We start from the raw sequence: 20,824 nt of genomic DNA, 5'->3' as shown, positions 1-20,824 counted from the left end.
TCTCAGCCATCCTTGGGGCTGACGTTTCTGCTTCTGCGTCCGTCACTTTCTTTCCTGTAGGTAGCGTTGTAGTATTCTTTGTTTTCAGTGTGACCCTTGCGTCCAGTTTTTTCTTTCTTCTTCTACAGCTCTTCTTTCTGATTGAGACTGTGTCTACGTTTCTAGGCCTTGGCAATGATATGCCAGCTTGTTTTGTCTGTGCGCAGGTCATGACATGCAACGGGATAGGCGTGGCCTCCCCATCGAGTGTCTTGACACCAAAGAACCCCAATGGGGCTGTTGGCTCGTTTGCTGAGTTAGAGGATAGCTTTCTTCTAGGGCAATCAACAAAGAGGTGTGTGATTCCGCATTCAACGCATCTCTAATTAGCCTTGTCTCGATTTGCTTGCTCCCTTTATGGGTATCGCGAAGAGATGTCCTGGGTGAGTGCAATCCAACATGTGATTGGCTCTTGGGTCTGCCGTCCTAAGCTTCTACCTCTTTCTCTAACTAGTACCATCATTGGTATTGGTTGGTAGTTCATAAGGATTGCATTGTCCTCTTCGTCATGCGAGACGTAAGGATGCACGTAAGGCTCTTCGTCGTTCGGCTTTTCCACGTAGTGGAGTGGAGTGTCACTTGGTGGATGGGTCATGTAGGGTCCAAGTAGTCTAGGTATGCTTGTATGGTTTATTTTCATCCTAGGAATAGTTGGCTTGGCATCATTGGGTGCCAGGAGAGCCAATGGGACTCCCCGTTCGAAGAAGTTTGGCGGCCTATTCGCTAGGTATGGTTGATTATATAGTTGCAAGTAGGGGAGTCTCCTCGGCAATCTGCAATGCATGGCATCGTGGCCGAACCTCCCACAATTGGCATAAGGTCGGGACCGAGGGTCCTGACACTCAACTAGGTAGTTTCCGCCACAATACACGCATTGGACATTAGGGCGTGTTGGTTGTCTCATCATCTCTTATATCTAGCTAGCTCCATTTTCATCTCCGCTAGCTCCTGGCTTGAGTGGGTGCCCTTGCCTTTATCCTGAGTACTTGGGTTTGATCTTTTGCTTGTTGTCGAAGCTTTCTCAGAATTCCTAGAGGTAGTCTCCTCTTGATTTGAGCTCATGGAGTTTCTCTCCTTGAGCTGGTCGTCCACTCTAATGGCCTTTTCAAAGACCCTCATCTGTGCATCTTGCTGTAAGCTCGAGTTGCTTGCCAAGGCCTTAAAAGAGCTCTTCGCTTCGTATTCCATTAATGAATATTGTGGACACCGCTCTCTCAGTTGATCGCTCGCTAGTTGGGATTCTCTTGAAGAGACTTCTCACATGGGTCATGTAATCCCAGATATCTTCCTTATCTCTCTACTTGACATTCATCAGCTGCACTAGTAGTTTATCGGAGTAGCTTGGCTCGGAGAATCTCTTAACGAAGAGATTTTGAAGGCTGTTGAAGTTGGCTCACTCAACAGCAGCTAAACTTGTGTACCAAGTCCTTCCCTTTTTGCCTAAGCATAGACCGAATGCTTGCGAGTGTTGAGTGGGATCGGTGAGGCCGTTGGCCTTGCAAATCTGCTCGAACTGCTCCACAAAGCTGTATGGGTCGTCATTCGGTTGATATTTATCCAATTGTTTCGCGACAATGGGGATTTTTGAGCCCTGGTTAACTCCTAGTCCTGTGAGTAGCGATGTTGCTAGTGACGTAGCACTCTGCTCTGCTATCGTGCTATCTAGCAATCGCTTCCTCAGAAGCTTGCTCAGCGTGAGGTCTCCTTCTAGCACTATTTTTCTCTTTGCGTCTGCACCTGTTCAATTTTTGCTTGCTAGAAGCACTCGTTGGATCTCTGGCATTTCCATGTTCTGGTGTAAGCTCCTAGTCTGCTGTGTAAAGAAAAATACCCTAACACAGAAACATAAACAGAAAGTGTACGACAAAGTACAGATTGATAAAAAGAACATAGTTAGGGTTAGGGTTAGAGTAACTCATAGACAATGAACACAGTGAATAAATGAAATGATATGACTGCTAATAATACAATGCTCATGCAGCAAACACACTATGCAGTGAATGAATACTGAACCTTGAACTTCTGTATCTCTAGGATTAGGGCAGGGGTAATGAGCTGGAGAGTGTGTCGTACTCCGAACGGATCCCGAATCGCAGCAAGGCAGCCTCCGGATGTCAAACACCAGCAAATGTAGCAGTGAGAAGCTGGATCTGATGGAGACAGCAGTGAGGAGAGAGAGACTAAAAACGGAGCTTGCAGGAGAGAGAAATACTAAAAACGCAGGTAGAACAGCTTGCAGGAGAGAGAAAGACTAAAAACGGAGCTTGCAGGAGAGAGGAAGACTAAAAACGCAGGCAGGACAGCCTGCAGGAGAGAGAAAGACTGCAGCGACTGCAGACAGGAGAGAGAAAACTGTCAGGGCGGTAGCTGGAGCCTGCAAATGCAGCAGTTTGCTGGCGTGGCAGGCTGTATGACAGCAGTGCAGATGAACAGCAATCAGTCACCAGGCAGAAACAGCAGCGATCAGCGTGTGGAGGGCTGGAAACAGGCGCCAAACTGTAGGGAACAGTGATGGACAGCAAGGGCTGAGATGTCCTCCCTGACCGGGGTGTGGGCATCAAGCTGGTAACACTTGAAACTTGCAAAAATGAGATTGTGAAAGAGTGGAGGGCTGGTTGCCAATTTATAGAAAATTAGGGTTCTAGATCGTCTCCCACTTAACTTTCTCGATCCGCTCTCCTTTTTAGGATTTTTGGCTAAAATAAGCCTAAAATAAGCATGTTTTGGGGCTGTTTAAGTGGCTAAGTGCATTTCTTAGCACAACAGCTGATCCTAGTTATAAGTCACTATGCCTTGCAAAGCCTTGCGTGCTAGCTTTCGTTCCTCTTCGAGATTTGCTATGACAGCCTCCACAGGTTTGCTATGGTGGTCTAGCCGAGTTTGAGCGTCATATTCATTCACACAATTTGTTGGATCTTCTCTAGAAAACCTCCTAGATCAAGCTCCTCGTTGTGTCGCATATCTAAGCTGGTCTTTGCCATATCAGCGGTCTCGCGCTCCACCAGGTTGTCGATGAGATTGATTAGGTTGGGTAGATCGACTTCTCTGATGGAGTCTGTCCTTGCTGCACCTGGCTTCTTTGTGTTTTCAGGTGGGTCCTACGCTCACCCAGCTATGTCTCCAGGTCTTCTCCTATTGGTGGGTTCCTTCAGGTTATTACGTCTGAGTGAGTTTCTTGTTAATTACAAGCAATTTTCAACAGTCACTGTGTGTGCGTGTGTGTGTGTGTACTCTTTTCTGTGCACTATGCGCAATCAAGCTTTCAACTTTTTTGAAGTGTACTTCAAGTGTTGAAGAACAGTACGAGTGCAAAGATAAGATGACCATTCAGCTTCCGTACTCCCATTTGTATTCGTGGCCTGATGGGGCCCTAAGCTCGGTACTTGGCCTTTCTTGCTCCTTGTTAGGGTCTTTGGTGTATCGTTCAGTTTGTTTAGGGTCAATTTAGAGTCTGCTTGTTAGCCTACGGCTCTAAGTGTGTCGAATTGCCGCTCAGTGCGTTAGCACTGTTCTCGGCCGTTCGACTACGATTTCTAGGGTTGGAACTGCCTGTAAGGCGTTCGGTGAATTCTCTTGGTGCGGGTCCCGCTCTACGTCGTATGGGATGTGTCAGACTTCCCAAATTTGTTAGTCCATGTGTGCCCGATTGTGTAGGGTCTGATTCTGGTAATCGGACGTTTGATTTACCAATGGTCCGACTTGGTGGTCTGATTCATATATGTCCGATTGTCAAAATCGGACAGGTTGTGTCCGATCTGATAAGTGGGCTGGTCCGATTTGGGTGTGTCCGATTTCAGGGATTAGACTGTCAACGAGCATCCGATTGGCCGGGTAGTGAGTTCGATTCTCGCCTGTCCGATTCTCGGAATTGGACAAGACAAGGTGGTCCGATTGATGACGTGGTAGGGTCCGATTTTAGTAGTCCGATTTTCAAAATAGGACAAGATCTTTGGTCCAAGCGTCCAATTTCGTGGAATCATACATCCGTTTTTGGGAATTGGAAACTATGTTCGATTTTCCTAGCAGAAACATGCGTTCAACTACGATTTGATAAGAATCTCCCGGCTCGAGCTACGATCGCTTGCAAGACCTTTCAGAATTCAAATATGGGTGTAGGGCAAGGGTCTCATATACCTGAATCTCACAAGAAACTCTGGCACGCTCCAATTGATCAGTTGTAAGCTCGTGGCTTGCAAGCTCTCTCTCTTTCTCTCTCTCTCACAAAGCTAAGAATGCAAACGAGGCTTTCCCTTGCCTCAAAGGCTACTTTCTTGCTTTGCACTCTACCAGAGAGTAGGGATACATTCAGGACTGCTATGAGCAATTCTAATGTAATCCTTTTGTATGCTGATGTAGAGAGTGCTCTACTTATGGAAGAGATGAATTGACAAAACAATGCATCCAGTAAGTCTTCCAGTGCTTTGCATACTAGGGGCAGATCACAGCAAAAGGGCAAATATGATGGCAAGGGGCGTAGTAAATCACGTGGCAAAGATGTTGAATGCCATCATTGTGGCAAGAAAGGTCACTTTAAACATGATTGCTACAAATGGAAGAAAGAGAAAGGAAAAGGCAAGAAGACAGATGATAGCAACGAAGAGAAGGACAGTCAGCCTAAGAAGAGCAGTGTAAAAATTGAAGAGGTGAAGTAGTCACTCATGACAGTGACAGTGGGAGTGATGTACTCTTTGTCTCTTCACACTTTGGTGCACATGCTTTACTTGCAGATATAGATGATGACATACATACCTGGATTCTTGATTCAACTGCTTCCTTTCATGTCACCCCTCATTGTGAGTGGTTTTTGTAATCGGCGTGTTCACTGAAAGGGCGATAGTGTACAATCAAAATATATAAATGCTTTCACCCAATTCACAGTTGCCCACTTTACTTGAACTTAAAGACACAGAATCAAGAAGAAATACAGGAAGCTAGAATGCTCGTGTTGCCACACAGACACCCTGTTGGCCCCTAAGTCAGGCGCCCCTTGTGATATTTCTTTATTTTTAGAAAGAGAGAAAGTACAATGGGCTGTCTTTCACCTATTCTGGGTGAAATTTGGCAGCATAACAGTACAATTACTGATCCAAAATGAGTTGACCAAGAGGGAAAACTCTGCCCAAGTCTTAAACTTCTGGTTGGAGTGCAGAATTGTCCATTTCAGCCCGCTGTAATTACTGGTTCAGACCTGTTTTGAAACCTGTTTTCAGCTCATTTTGTTCCCTGTACTGTTCTCCAACATCTGTGCCAAGTGCCCCTTGATTCTGACATCAATTGGGCTCTGAAATAACCTCTGAACAGTCCAGAATCAGTACTGATTTAGTGCTGCTTCAGACACTTGCTTGGTGAGGTTACCACCCTCACCTGTTCCTGCTGGGGGCAGCAAACAACTGCTCCTGTTCCTGGAGAAAGGGGGCTCTTGCCTCATGCAAAAACAGCATATTCCCACATAACTGTACATGAATCAGCAGAAAGGCCCTCAACTGAGGCATATCCATAACTGTCAGGGGGAGAGAAAGAGAAAGTAGGGAGCAAGCTCAACCCTCTGTGCATCATAGACAAGGTAGACCAGCTCTCAATAGCTCTCCATTTGCAGAAGCTATCCATCTTCCTTTTCACAAATGAGCCCCCAATACCCAAAAAACTGCACGCCAGCCCCTCTTTAAAGAGGTAAGTGCACAAATTAGTGCCAAATGGCAGCACTGGAAGGTGTTTCCCGTTCTAGCCTTCCGGTCTAAAATTCTCCATCCTCGGTGCAAAATTTGACCTCATCACAGACCAGAGGATTAATCCTCGTGCAAAAACGAAGATAATGATGCAAACAGATTCTGGGGTCCAAAAATAGTAACTCCACTCCCTAAATTTTAGGAGTTGCTTCCATTGCATCCCCACTAGTCTTTTGACCATCTTTGCAGACTATGGCTACATCCAAATTTGTAATGTAGTTCAACTGAAAGTGAATTTCCACTGATGACCCCACATGGACTAATCTCTTGGAGATTTGTCCATCTTCACTTTGAACTAGTCTCTTCCAGGCTAGTTTTTCAACACACTTGTCCATATACACTTTCACAAGTCTCTTCCAGGCTTGTCAATCTACAGTGCCATCAGTCTCTTCCAGACTTGTACTGGACCTTAATTGTCCAGTCTTGACTCATTGGACATTCCTGTCCGTTTCACATACTGGCCATGCAACTCAGGCGTTTAGATTTTAAGAGGGATTCTTCCAAAAAGAAAAACCAAATAAAGTAGTAATAAAGAAATCAGCAAAAAGGTAATAGTTGTCACAGTCTTGTGACATACCTCCCTCTCGAAATCGCAAACGTCCTCGTTTGCATGAATGTCATACATGCTACCGGCGGCTAACCCAGTGAACTTACACTTGGCAGCACATATACAACACATATATGCTATCAGTCAACATTGTGTACTGAACACACTGCTAACACATGTATGTTCTAACTGTGAAACATGGCAGACTATCATCATGTGACTCCACATCACTGTTTCCAGATATAGTGGCCGGTACACCACAATGATATTCCCATAGTGGCAGATTTTCATTTGATGACTCCACATCACCCTGACTAGAGATCTAGTGGCCGGTACATCAAAATGATATCCCCACTGAGTCAATTCACAGAATACATGCCCGATCGAGTAACCATTGTTACAACATGCATTCAATTCAATAGAAGTAAAAACTGTATTCTTGCAAGCAATACTTACTTCTTTAGTACTGAGAAAACCATATGGACACAATAAGTGCTAACCTGTACAAAATTTGTGTCTATACATAATTTCTTTCTTGAGCAATTGTCATTTGACAATTTGTTTCAGCTTAGAGATACAAGGGGTCAAGGTAGGTTGCAAGCGAAATGCTTCAAGGTAAAGTTCCAACACATTAGGTGACTCTGTAAGTTCACCTTCGTCCATCCACTTAGCATCTATGGCTGGATAGTTCTTGAACTTAACCAAATACCTTCTAGTAACCTTGCCTTTCACTTTCCTTTCCTTGTGTGCCAGTACCTGTTCTGGAATAAGAATTTCATGAAGTTTCTCAATTTCGGGCTGTTCCTTAGCTGGCATATCTTCTGGCACATCACCCACATAGGGTATAAGAAGACTTACATGGAAAGCATTATGAATCTTCCAATTGTCAGGCAATTTCAGCCTATAGCTGCCATCACTAATCTTCTCTATTACTTGAAAAGGCCCATAGTATCGCATGCTAAGCTTAGTGAAAAGACTTTCCTTGTCTTTTTGCTTCTTTAAGCGTGCCTTTTCAAACCGCAACAATACCCAATCACCAACTGAAAATATCAATTCACGACGGTGATGATCAACAACTTTCTTTTGCTTTGCCTGAGTCCTTTCAAGGACATGCTTAACTTTCTGATACATTTCACCCATATTCTGCATATACTGATCTGCCTGAAAGATCTTATCCTTTGTATGCAAAATGGGAGGAACCTTTTTACCTCCTTCAACAATTTCAAAAGGGGCTTTGCCTGTTGACGAATGCACAGTATTATTGTATGCATACTCGACCAAAGGCAAATACTGCTCCCACTTTGACTTGTGCTCTGACACATAGCACTTAAGCAGATCCAAGACAGTAGAATTTGCCTCTTCTGACTGTCCATCAGTCTGTGGATGAAATGACGATGAGAACTTAAGCGTTGTGCCCATGTTCTCAAATATGCCTCTCCAGAATAGACTTGCCATCTGTGGATCACGGTCACTGACAATAGACTGTGGCATACCATGATACTTGAAGACATTGCATATAAACAAACGTGCCATCTGATCTGGTTTTATCTTCTTCCTGACAGGAATGAAATGAGCCTGTTTGCTAAACCTGCAAATAATAGTACATATCCCATCATTTCCTACCGGTGTCCTTGGAAGATCAAAGATAAAATCCATAGCTATGCTTTCCCATGGTTTATCTGGAATAGGCAATGGCTGTAAAAGCCCTGGTGCTTTTTGCTTGTCAAACTTGACCTTTTGGCAAATCAAGCACTGCCGCACAAAAGCATCCACGTCTCTTCTCAAAGTAGGCCAATAAAAGAATGTCTCTACTGCTTTGACTGTTGCATCAATACCATAGTTACACATAGTCTACCATGCATCAATATGAAACCATCCTTGAGAAGATAATGCTCATGGTGTTGTCCATTGACAAGTTGGTCAAAGATCCTTGCAAAATCTTCATCATCAGCATACTGTTCCTTCATATCATCAAGCTCATGATGATAAGGAATTGACACAGCTGAAATTTGTGGCTTCCTTGACAAAGCATCAGCCACAACATTCTTTTTGCCTTCCACATGCACAATCTGAAAATGGAACATTGACAAAAAGTTTGCCCAACGCATATGCTTTTCTGACAGCTTAGTCTGAGTTAAGAAATAATGCAATGTCTGATGATTTGTCTGGACAACAAAATCTGCCCCAAGTAGGTAGTGTTTCCAACAAGAAAGCGCATGAATCACAGCCAACAATTCTTTCTCATAGACCTACATAGTTTGCTCTGGCCCTCGCAAGATTTTGCTTTCATAAGCCACTACCCGGCCATCTTGCATTAGTACTGCACCGATGCTATTGCCACAGGCATCACACTGGCATCACACTGGACAACAAATGACTTCCTAAGATCTGGCAGAATGATCACTGGACTAGAAGTCATCTTTTCTTTAAGAAGATTAAAAGCAGGATCCTTCCAAAAAGAAAAACCAAATAAAGTAGTAATAAAGAAATCAGCAAAAAGGTAATAGTTGTCACAGTCTTGTGACAGTTTTCTGCCTATACAGGGGGTCGACATGGTGTTGTCCATCTTGGGGACAACTATGCATGTGAGATTGTAGGTATTGGCAGTGTGAAGTTACAGTTTCAGCATGGCTCTGTCTTTACACTTCAGCATGTACGGCATGTATCTCAGCTTAAGAAGAGCTTGATTAGCATAGGGCAGCTAGATGATGATGGTTTTCATACCACCTTTGGTTATGGAAAATGGAAGATCTGTAAGGGATCTAGAATTATTGCCACCATGTTGTTGCCGTGACCGAGTAGCCAAGCGTTTCTTTGTGGCATGGCCAGTTGGGACACATGAGTCAAACAGAAATGAAAGTGCTTTCTCATTTGGGTTACTTGCCTTGTTTGCGTTATGTTGATTTTGAGCATCGTGATCATTGTATTTATGGCAAATATGTAGACATCTCACAAAAAGTCAATTTCTTTGAAATCTTCTCCTCTAGAGTTAGTACATTTGGATGTATGTTAAATGCCAGGATTATCTTTTGGGGGAAAGAAATATGTTGTCACCTTTGTCATGATGCTACACGGAAGGTATGGGTTTATCCCATTCGTAGCAAGGATGAAGTGCTTGATAAGTTTAAAAAAATCTTGGCATTGGCTGAAAATTAGACAGATAAGACACTTAAGTGTCTTCACTCTCACAATGGTGGGGAATATGTGTCCAAGGTCTTTCAAGCATTTTGTGACAGCAAAGGGATAAAGAGAGAGCTCATTGCCCCTTATAATCTGCCCCAAAATGGAGTTGCAGAGCGTATGAATTGGACCATATAGGATAAGGTCCGTACAATGCTGTCTCATGTTGCATTAACCCATGGTTTTTTGGGCAGAGGTTGTTATGACAGCCATTCACTTAATTAATCGGTCACCAAATAGGTCTTTGGGAGGGGGGGGGGAGGGGAGTTCCCCAAGAAGCGTGGTCAGGCAAGCCACCTTCATATGCTCATCTGAAAGTGTTTTGGTTGCGAGGCTTTTGTGCACATTTGTAAAGAAATACGCAGCAAACTTGAGCCAAAGTCCTGTAAATGCATTTTCCTAGGATATGGTGACGAGGGTGAAATGGGATATAGATTGTGGGATCCCGAGAAAAGGAAAGTAGTACCCAGCAATAATGTTATCTTCCGGGAAGATCGCATGCACAAACAGCCCGAAAAGACTGAGGAGGTCTGTAGGGTTGTATTCCGGGAAGAAATACCTTTTGGACAGCAAAATGCGCCCGCTGTACAGCAGCAAATACTTGCTGTTAATGAACCTATAAATGCAGGAAATGATCAGCCAGCTATTGCCCATGAAAATGAGCCATTATATGTACAGGAACAGCCAGGGCAGCAAGCTGTTAAAGTTGATTTGCAGGCTGAAATGCCAGGACAGCATGCTGAAAATAGAAATTTGCAGGAACAGCCAGCAAACAATGACCATTGAGTTAGAAGATTGTCTAGGACTACTAGACAACTTGACAGGTTTGTTCCTGGTGCAATTAATGTGGTTGATTATGTCATGTTGACAGACTGTGGTGAACCGTCTTGCTTCAAGGAAGCAATGGACAGACAGGACAGCAAGAAATGGTACAAAGCCATGCTGTCAGAGATGGAATCTCTTGAAAAAAATGGCACTTGGGACTTGGTGCAGTTGCCTAAAGGGTAGAAAACCCTTCCATGCAAATGGGTTTACAAGATGGTCACTTCTAAGTTCTGGTTCCTCACCCAAGTACAAAGCAAGATTGGTTGCAAAGGGGTACAAGTAGGAGCATGGAATTGACTTGTTGAGATTTTCTCTCCTGTAGTCAATATGACTACATTGAGAACCATTTTGGGCTTGGTTGTAGTTAAGGATATGGAGCTCATATAGATGGATGTAAAGACTGTATTTTTACATGGTAATCTGCATGAAGACATATATATGCAGTAGCCTGAAGGGTTTGTTGAACAAGGGAAAGAAAAAATGATATGTAAACTCAAAAGGAGTTTGTATGGGCTGAAACAAGCACCAAGAGAATGGTATCATAAGTTTGATATATTCATGCAATCCCAAGGCTTTCATAGAAGCCATGTGGATCACTACTTGTACACCAAGAAGATAGTAGATGACAACTTGATTATCTTGGTTTTGTATGTTGATGACATGCTAATTGCTGGCAGGGATACTCATGCCTTGGATTCATTGAAGTAAAGTCTTCATGGCAGCTTTGACATGAAGGATCTTGGTGATGCAAATCACATTCTTGGTATGCGAATACTCAGAGATAGATCAAAAGGCTTACTCTATCTATCTCAGTAGGAGTATATCTCCAAAGTCTTGCAACATTTCAATATGGAGGGGGGGAAAACAATTGGGGTTCCATTGTCTCCATATGTGAAACTGAGTGCAGAGGACAACTCTATATCTAATGATGAGAAGGCTGAAATGGCCAAGATATCATATATGCTTCAACTGTTGGCAGTTTGATGTATGCTATGGTTGCTACATATCTTGACATTGCCTTTGTAGTGGGAGTGGTTAGCAGATATATGGCAACCCCTGGCAAGAAGCATTGGGATGCAATGAAAGGTATTATGAGATACCTCAAAGGTACAAAGGAGTTGTGCATCTGCTTTGGAAAGTAGAAGGCATCTGTTGTTGGCTTTAGGGATGCAGACGATGTTGATCATGCAAACTGCAGGAAGTCCACTTCTGGGTACGTGTTTACTTTCATAGGAGGAGCAGTCTCTTGGATCTCCAGGCTACAAAAGTGTGTTGCATTGTCTACTACAGAGACAGAGTATGTGGTTGCCACTAAGGCATGCAAGGAGGCTTTATGGCTTTCACGTCTGGTGGGAGAGCTTGGTATCACGAGTTACCTGTTCTCCATTGTGATAGTCAGAGTGCTATCATGCTAGCACGGAATCCTGTCTTTCATGCAAAGACAAAGCACATACATGTGAAGTATCATTTCATTAGAGATGTACTTGACAGCAAAAGCATTGAGCTTGTCAAAGTGCATAGAGATGATCACCTTGCAGACCTTCTCACGAAGGGTCTTCCAACAGAGCGGTTTGCTCATTGCCGAGACAGATGATGGGAGTTGGATAGATATATGTATTTTAGCTTTGTACATATCTAGACTTAGCTGATTCTTTTCTCCTCTTAAGGGACATTGCCTTTAGGTGGAAGGTTGTCGGGAATAAAGGCCTCGTGCCTTTTAAATGTGCTTGGGTGTGAATACATCCTTAGCACTTGTACTTACACATATATATCTATCTAAAAACCTAAAGGTACATATTGGTCATTGTACTTGAAAATGTGTTCACTCTCTACTCTGCTCTCTCTCTCACTCTCTCTGGCTCTCACTGCGCGTAGGACAGTCTGTTTCGATCTTCGTGCCTAATCGGTCCCTACATGCCAATGCACTTGTTGAGGTGCACTCATGAACCCATCCAAGAGATCTACAACAAAATAGAGATCAAACTATGTGTTGAGAAGAATTAATAATCTAATTAGCTGACGCTACCGAGTAGTATCCACCAAAGGAGAATCTACGTGTGAAGTGACCTTCCAGTTCGGATCCATAGGAGTAGAAATGGACTGACATCAAAGAAAATAAGCATTGTGGAATCTCTATTCTATCCCCAAGTTCTGCACAATTCTGTAGCATCATTAGCTGATTGATCTCCCACCATATTAGGTACTAAGCCAATGTTGGGCTTCTTTTTACTTGGCGCATCTTTAAAAGATTGTTGTGGGCACTTAGAAGCAATATGGCCTTTTTGATCATATATAAAGCATTTCCTAGCCATCATTAAAGCCTTTGAAGAAAAAGTGGCCTCTTCTGTCCTTTGCCTTATTTAAAAGAAGTCTGAGGCTACTGTTGAAAACTTTTCTTCCAAAAAGACTTCTTTGTAAAGTTGGTATTTTTCGGAAATTGCTTCTTCTTCTTGCTAGGATCTTGCTTAAACTGAGAATCCTTCTTTTCAGTGCCTTTAAAGTTGTCAGCTTTTCCTTTCAACAATGCATTTGCCACACCAGCATTTCCAATTAACTGTACCATGTTTGTAACCTTGGTCTTGGTACAATAATCCCTGATGGCTTCGGGCAAATCGCAACAGTACTTTTCAATTTATTCTGATAGGGGCACTCTCCTGTAAGAACCCACGGCCAAAAGTGCTTTCCAAAATTTCTTATTGTACTCTTCTAAATTCACACAATTTGCACGTCCAATTTACGCCATGCTGTCATTACTACCTTGACCATTCACTCCCTGATCCTGTGCTTGTGCTTCTTGTTGCATTGGACCTGTCTCCATGTTTGGTGTCTTTTCCACATGCTCATGCATATTAGAGGTTTGTCTTTTTGAGCACTTCATGGTATGATGTGATGACTTAGCTAGAGAATCCTCATTATGGACTTCAAATTTTTTTGCATTCGAGGATTCTTTACAAGCTGTTCAAAAGAGCCAACCATACTGAGGAGTTGTGTCATAAACAAGTCCTCCTGTTCTTGCTCCTCATCTCGCGGTTCAATCTGAGTTCTAGAAGGTGCTGACACCTGTGTATCAACACTCTCTCTTCGGTGTCTATGAGCAAAAGAAGAACTCAGTTCTTCATGCGGAAGTTCTCCTTTGCCTTTGTCCATGTTTGCTATCTCTCTAGTCTTGTATCCAACAAATACTGTATCCAAGAAAATCTCGTAGTCTTTCTCGCTTGTAATCTTTGTAAAACCTATGTATGGCCTTTTCACCCAAAACTGTCTGAGCTTAAATTCTTACAAAAAAGAATTCAAATCCCGGGGATGGAACCATGAAACCGGTTTGACTCACATAAAGCGGTAGTCCCTTCAATTAATACTTGGTCTTTTCACATACACACACAAAAAGAAACCTCACTTCCTCACTCAACACCAAATTGTCCCTGAAGTTCGACGTCCCTTTTTGTATTTCTTTATCAATTAAAAGATGGAAAGTTACAAAAATGAAACGTTCCAAAGTACAAAACCTGTGAACAGATGGCTTTCATATTTTTTGAGTAAATTTCAGTTACATAAGAATAGTATAGAATATCCAAAACATCCCTTTCTAAGTAAATTTCAGTTGCATAAGGACAGTACAACATATTCAGAACAACATTCCAAGTAGGAAAACACTTTCTATGACCATAACTCAATAATTCAAGTGCAGAATTGCAATCTGCAGAACTTTGTATTTACTGTTTTTCACATGTTTCTTGACTTGTTCTCAACCTTATTCCATTCCAAATCTGTTCCACACCAGTTAGACTATAAACCCTTTGACCCTAGCATCATTCCAATAGTGAAACAGTCCCACAAACAATACTAAATTAGAGCTGAAAACATTGTTCCTGTGTAGTGTGGTCATCACTTTCTTTAGTTCCTACATTGGAGAAGCAATCGGTTGCTCTTGAACCTGGACATTGAGGCTCTGACCTTAGTAGAAGAGCAAAGAAAACACAGAACTATACATTTGATGGAATCGGCCCATCATATAGAGCATTTTCCCTGAGAATAGAGAGCGAGTTGACCAGAGAGAGCAAGCTCTACCTTCGTACATGAGTCAGAGATGAAGAAGTACTCTCCATAGTTGATGTACTTGCAGCAATCAGCCCTCAGCCCTTAAAAACTTCACGCTTAGATCTGCCTCTCTTGCCTATTACGTTTTTAAAAAAATGCTCTCTCTCTCTCTCTCTCTCTCTCTCTCTCTCTCTCTCTCTCAGAAATTTGTGCCCAAATTGTGACACATGGCATACATGTAACAATTTTTCCATTTAAACCTTTCGGTCTAAAATTCTCCATGATTGATGCAAAATTTAATCTCAGCATAGATCGGAGAATTAATCCTCGTGTAAAAACGAAGATAATGACGCGAACAGATTCTGAGGTCAAAAAATAGTAACTCCCTAAATTTTAGAGATGGTGACCCTTGCATTCCTCAAGTTGTTTTGAGCAACTTTTATCATTGCAACCACATTAAAAAGTGTAATGTGGCTTAGTTATGGTGACTTTTATTCCGTGGGCATTCTGACATGTGCATCTTCTGTCGGCTAGGCTCATTGTCCCGCACCATCTCTAGTGGCTAAGCACATAGTCTCAAACCACTGGCATTCTATTTTTCAGTGCCCATTCAATCCGGTCCCAAGGCTCAGACAAACCATTAATCCAATTTGTCCCAATGGTTGTCTCTTTTGGCCATGCAAAGATTCCGGCTTAATCCAAGAGAACTTTGGGGATAAAAAGCAACAGCAACTAAAGAAAAGAAAAATAAAATATTTATATAAGTAAATAAGGAAAGCAACTGCAAAAAGTATCACCACTTGGTGACAGTTGGTTTACACAGAATATCTCTCTTGGTGGCAGTAAATATTTTGTTATATTTATTGATGATTGTTTAAGGAAGCAGTTGGTATATTTCATAAAGAAAAAAAGTGATGTATTTGGGTACTTCAAAACTTTCAAGGTTGCTGTTGAAACAGAAACATGCTTGAAAGTTGAGTACTTGAGATTAGATGGAGGGGGAGAATACCTTTCAAATGAGTTTAGTGACTTCGTGAGGTCTCATGGAATAAAGAGATAGTTTACTTGCAAATATACTCCACAGCAAAATTGGATTGTAGAAAGAAAAAATAGGCATCTTACAGAAGTTGCATCGACATTGATGGTTGAAAAGAATATGTCAAAACATTTTTGGTTTGAAGCTGTTTATATTATTATCTATATTATGAACAAGACTTCCATAGCTGTAGTTAATGGGATAACCTCGAAGAATGCTTTATAGGCAAGAAGCTCGATGTGTCACACTTGAAAGTGTTTGGTTGTATTGCATACGTTCATATGTCAGATGAGTTGTGAAAGAAGTTTGATTCAAAGGCTAGAAAATATATTTTGATTGGATACTCTATAGAGCAGTTGTTATAACCCTATCACGTGTGAGCTTAGAGTAAGTAGGGAGAGATGAGTAGTTGGTATGCATCTAGTGATGATACATTGGATGATGATGATGATCATGATAGTTATGTATAGAAAAAAGCAAGAATCATGGAGCCTTCGTGGACTAGAAATACCATAAGATATTACATCTATAGTTAGTCCTTGGTCTGGGAGACTAGAGAGTAGTCCCACATCTTTAGGTGCATCAATAAGTGTTATAGGTAAAGATAAAGAGAAGAAAGTGTCGGATGGTAATGATGCATTTACTAGTCACTTGGGATTTGATGGAGATTCCAGTGGTTTAGAGAGTTTGGATAATGAGCTTGGTATTGCTTCAGTCAAGACACTAGGTGTACAGAGAGCACATAGTAATGTAAAGACTCTATTGAGTGATCTAGTGGTACGTAGGTTTAGCAAGGTTTAGATACCTTGTTAAAAAATTGGTTTTGAAGGTTATGCAGCTCACCATTATGCTTATATGGAGGTGGTTGAGTATGTTGAGCCCACTTGTTTTGCGGATGCTGTTGGTCATGCTCATTAGGATATAACAATGGATGAGGAGATGGCGGCATTAGAAGCCAATAAGACTTGGGATTTGGTAACATTACTTAAGGGCAAGAAAGCTATTGGCTATAAGTGGGTTTACAAAATCAAGCATAATGCAGATGGTTCCATTAATAGGTACAAGGCTAGGCTGGTTGCAAAAGGCTATGCTCAAACATATGGTATAGATTATGAAGAGACATTCAGTCCAATTGCTAGGATAATAACAAAATTAGATGTGTGATTGCTTTGGCAGCAACGAAATGTTGGAGTTTACAGCAAATGAATATCAAGAATGCCTTCTTGCATGGTGAATTACAAGAAGAGGTGTATATGGAGTAGCGAGCAGGTTATGAGGATTTAGAGTATCCCCTATATGTATGTAGGTTAAAAAATGCACTCTATGGGCTAAAGTAAGCACCTAAAATATGGTTTGACAAGATCGGAGAGTATGTTGTCAACATTGGCTTTTATATTTTTGATGCTAATCACTCACTTTATGTAAGAAAGGGAGATGCAGGTTTGGTTATCATAGTTATCTATGTGGATGACTTGATTACTACAGGTGACAGTGATAGTGGGATCGCTGAAGTTTAAGGACTTTTTGAAGAAGTTTGAGATGAAGGATTTGGGTGAGTTGAGGTATTTTCTTGGTATTGAGGTGATTAGATGTATGATGGTATATGGTTGTCCCAAAGGCAATATGGCTTGGATATTTTATCCAGGTATGGTATGATAGCATTAAGTCTCTTTCAGTGCCATTGGAGTAAAATGTGAAGTTGAGTGTTGATGTTGGGGATGAGATAGAAGTTCTTCTATGTTCAAGAGAATAGTAGGAAGTTTGATTTACGTGACTATCACAAGGCCAGACTTGAGCTATGTTGTTGGTCTCGTTAGTCAATTTATGCAAATGCTTAGAAAGCTTCACTTGGATGTAGGTAGATGCATATTGAAGTATGTGAAGTCCACTTTGCAATATGGACTTTTTTATGAGGTTGGTAAGGATATACAAGTGTTTGGATATATAAATGTAAATTGGACTGGTAGTATATCTGACAGAAGATCTACCAACGGATTCATGTTTTCCCTTGGTAGTGCAATAGTTGCATGGAGTAGTAAAAAGCAACCTACAGTTGCTTTATCAAGTATAGAGGTGGAGTATAGAGATGCTGCTATGGCAACATGTGAGGTGGTATGGCTGCAGAAGCAGATTTATTCTCTCTTTTGCAGGTTGTTGAGTACACTCCGTCTCCGATATACTCTCTGTCTCTGGTGCTGCCATTGTCTTCAGCCTGAACTTGTGCCCTCACTTATGTTGTGGGCTGTGTGGAAGGACTGATCAGTCCACTTTCTCTCCTCTTCTGCATTCAGCATTCATTTCAGATTCAGTGCAGTTTGTCACTTCACTCTCTCTTCTCTTCTGCTGTCTCTCTCTTTTCCTCTCTCTGTGTTCGTGTTCCTCTTCCAATGCGCACTCTCACAAAGTTTATTTGGTCAGCATGGATGAATGTTGACATAGTGATGGGCAGGTCCAGGGGTTTTAGGCAAGTGCTTTATGAGGCTTATGGGCCTGCTGGGGATGGTAGGCAGATGCATGGCCAACAAACATATGTGAGGGCTGCATGAGGCAACCAGATTGGTGGCGTCTATCAGGGCAGCAGGCTGCTTGATGGTCAATGCCCATGTGACCGTTGAGGCTTGTTGTCTAGGTGGGGTCATAGGCCAATAGCTATTTCGCAATATGCATTATGATTAGTAGGGCCATACAACTGGTCTTGATGTTAACATATAGGCATTATGATTAGTGTACTAGTGCAGGGGCATATGACTGGCCTTGACTGTCACTAGCATGTGACAGTTGGTTTGCTGTCAAGGTAATGTTTTTGGCCAAAACTGCCGTGTAATTATGGTAGTACTATGTCATACACACCTGCAGAGTTGGGATCTATATGCCTAGGAATCTGCTGAATCTGATTGTTTGAAGGCCTAGTAGTTCATACCGTGTACGTCAGAGGTCCATGTTGTTTTGGCAAAGTTTGACTGCAGTAGATGCCACGTAATTATGGCTCACTATGTCACAACTCATACCTTGTTAGGAATCTGCTGAATCTGATTGTTTTAAGGCCCAGCAGTTCATAGTGTATGCTAAAGGTCCATCCTTGTTTTGGCAAGTTTGACTACAGTAGATGCAGTTTAAATGTGCCCTGTGTACTGATGAGCCAGCCAGATATTAACGAATGGCAGAGCATGAGTATGCCAGTTCAAGGAGGTGGTAGAACAGTAGTGTTTCTCAAGTGTGTAGGTCAATCTCCTGGTTGTGAGCTGGGTCAATACCTGGTTAGGAATCTGCTGAACCTGATTGTTTTAAGGCCCAGCAGTTTATATGGTGTATGCTAAAGGTCCAATTGTTGTTTTGGCAAGTTTGACTGAAGTACATGCTGTTTATAATATGTTTTGACTCATTATTTCTAAAGCAAACTAATATGTTGAAGGATAAATGGCAGAGCGAATCAGTTTTATTGTACTCATGCCGTCTGGTACTCTCAGGTTTCTAGTATATGAATACATGGAAAATGGCAGCTTGAAGGAGCACTTGCGAGGTTTGTAGTTGTCTTTACTCAGTCTTAGCAGCTTCCTAACTTTCACAATATTGTGCGATACATACAAACTGATAACTTGAAAGAGTACTTGCAATGTTGTTATTTGTTTCTACTCAGTCTCAGCAGCTTCTTGACTCACAAGTTTAATCTCACATATCTGCCTTTGCTTGAGATATGCAGGTGGTACGAGCAAAAGTCCTCTCACTTGGCGCACAAGATTGCAGATTGCTATAGATGTAGCTTCTGCTTTGGTTAGTTTTTTGCCTGACACACTGTTCTAAACATGTGTTTTTAATATGTATAATGACCTTGTCTACTGATGCTTGTGTAACAGGAATATTTGCATTGCTATTGTGATCCACCCCTCTGTCACAGAGATATCAAATCAAGTAACATCTTGCTAGATGAGAAGTTTGTGGCAAAGGTACAAGGATGAAACCTGTTCTGGTTATCAAAGATATTGAGGTTGTTTTTTTGACCGTCCACTGGCCTTGACTGTCGATGGGCCTTGCAGGTTGCTGATTTTGGCCTTGCCCATGTTGCACCAAAGACTGTTTCGGAAATCCAGCAGATCAGTACAGATGTGCGTGGGACTCCAGGTATTGTTATTGTAGAACCTGTTTCAAGAATGAAGCAGATATCTTCTGAATCATCTGTACTGAGTTCAAACAAATCGAAAAGCTTTAAATCTCTCAGAAAGCTGTTGTGAAGGGTAACATCGTTTGTGTACCAAAATGACTGATACATTAAGATTGTCTTCCAGGGTACATGGACCCTGAATATGTCATCACCAGAAGGCTGACAGACAAAAGTGACATTTACAGCTATGGGGTGCTGCTTCTTGAGCTTATTACTGGCAGAGCTGCAGTTCAAGACAACATTAATTTGGTGGAGTGGGCTCAACAATATGTCGGAACAAAAGCAAGCCTGCCACAGATCATAGATCCTGATCTGAAACATTCGTACGATGTCGAGGATCTTGAAAGCTTAATCAGTCTTGTAAAAATGTGTACTAGGAAGGAAGGCAGACTAAGGCCCACGATTCAGCAAGTAATCAGATGGTTACATGATAAGCTGGACTTAAACAATGCAGATGAATTACAGTCATCAACAGTATTCATGCTTTCCTCTCTTGACCGTTCTGGCAAAGAATCACCAACATACTTGAACGTCAGTGATGAAATCGGGACTTTGAGCTCTACCCTCTCTCCTTATACACCTATGTCAGACTGCTGCCTGAGTTTTCGCTTTGAAATGAATCCTTTTTCTCCTACATCAGATCAAAGATAACTTGCAACCACATGCAACCAGAGGAGTGCTAGTAAGAAAGGAAGAGTTGCTCCTGATTAGCTTCTGTGAGATCCCCTGATTTATATCATATATGTATTCTATTTAATATTCAATTGTAATATAGAAATACACTGTTGTAATACTCGATTGTAATATAGAAATACACTGGTGCAATACTCAATTGTAATATCAAAATAATAGTTGGCGCAAAAATCTGGATGCCTTCTCACACTTAAAGCTAAAACACAACGAAATTTGGATGCCTTCTCTCAGCAATCCTTGTACAGCGTGCATGAGGTCTACTATGCCTGCCACAGTGGCTTGCTTTGAAAGAGCAATGATTCATTATGAGTGAAGTGAAGTTGCTGCATTGCTGCATGACAGCTTCAATTCAGCTACATAAACAATGGAGTTAATGAGGCTTTGCATAGATGTAGGGTTTATAGTTACTCGCAATGTTAGAAATGATGCATGCAAGAATGATCTTTGCTTGGAGAGCGAAAGTTTAGCTGACTAGGCCCTCCAAAATTGTGAGAATGAAGCAGAGAAGCCATCATTTGTGGTAGCTCTATCTGTGTGGAAAAGGGGTGTTAACTCTTAAAACAATAGGGGTCATGGTAGTT

At 41.8% G+C, this 20,824-nt stretch overlaps 1 protein-coding gene across 4 annotated transcripts in view; it reads left to right on the top strand.

Moving 5' to 3' along the window:
• LOC148011498 (putative receptor-like protein kinase At1g49730) overlaps window positions 1–20,403 on the top strand; it is a 38,254-nt gene extending 17,851 nt beyond the window's left edge. For all 4 annotated transcript variants that reach the window (XM_087669941.1, XM_087669943.1, XM_087669944.1 and 1 more), the window contains exons 4-8: window positions 18,859–18,911; window positions 19,092–19,162; window positions 19,246–19,335; window positions 19,426–19,510; window positions 19,675–20,403. In XM_087669941.1, coding sequence (XP_087526067.1) covers window positions 18,859–18,911; window positions 19,092–19,162; window positions 19,246–19,335; window positions 19,426–19,510; window positions 19,675–20,201 — 826 coding nt within the window. In that variant the 3' untranslated portion in view covers window positions 20,202–20,403. The remainder of the gene's footprint in view (window positions 1–18,858; window positions 18,912–19,091; window positions 19,163–19,245; window positions 19,336–19,425; window positions 19,511–19,674) is intronic.
• The last annotated feature ends 421 nt before the right edge of the window (window positions 20,404–20,824 follow it).

Source organism: Lygodium microphyllum, chromosome 28 (genome assembly GCF_053477565.2).
Source record: "Lygodium microphyllum isolate KBCC chromosome 28, Lygodium_microphyllum_v1.1.10, whole genome shotgun sequence".
Lineage (NCBI taxonomy): Eukaryota > Viridiplantae > Streptophyta > Polypodiopsida > Schizaeales > Lygodiaceae > Lygodium > Lygodium microphyllum.
This window is presented reverse-complemented; position numbering and strand designations above follow the sequence as displayed.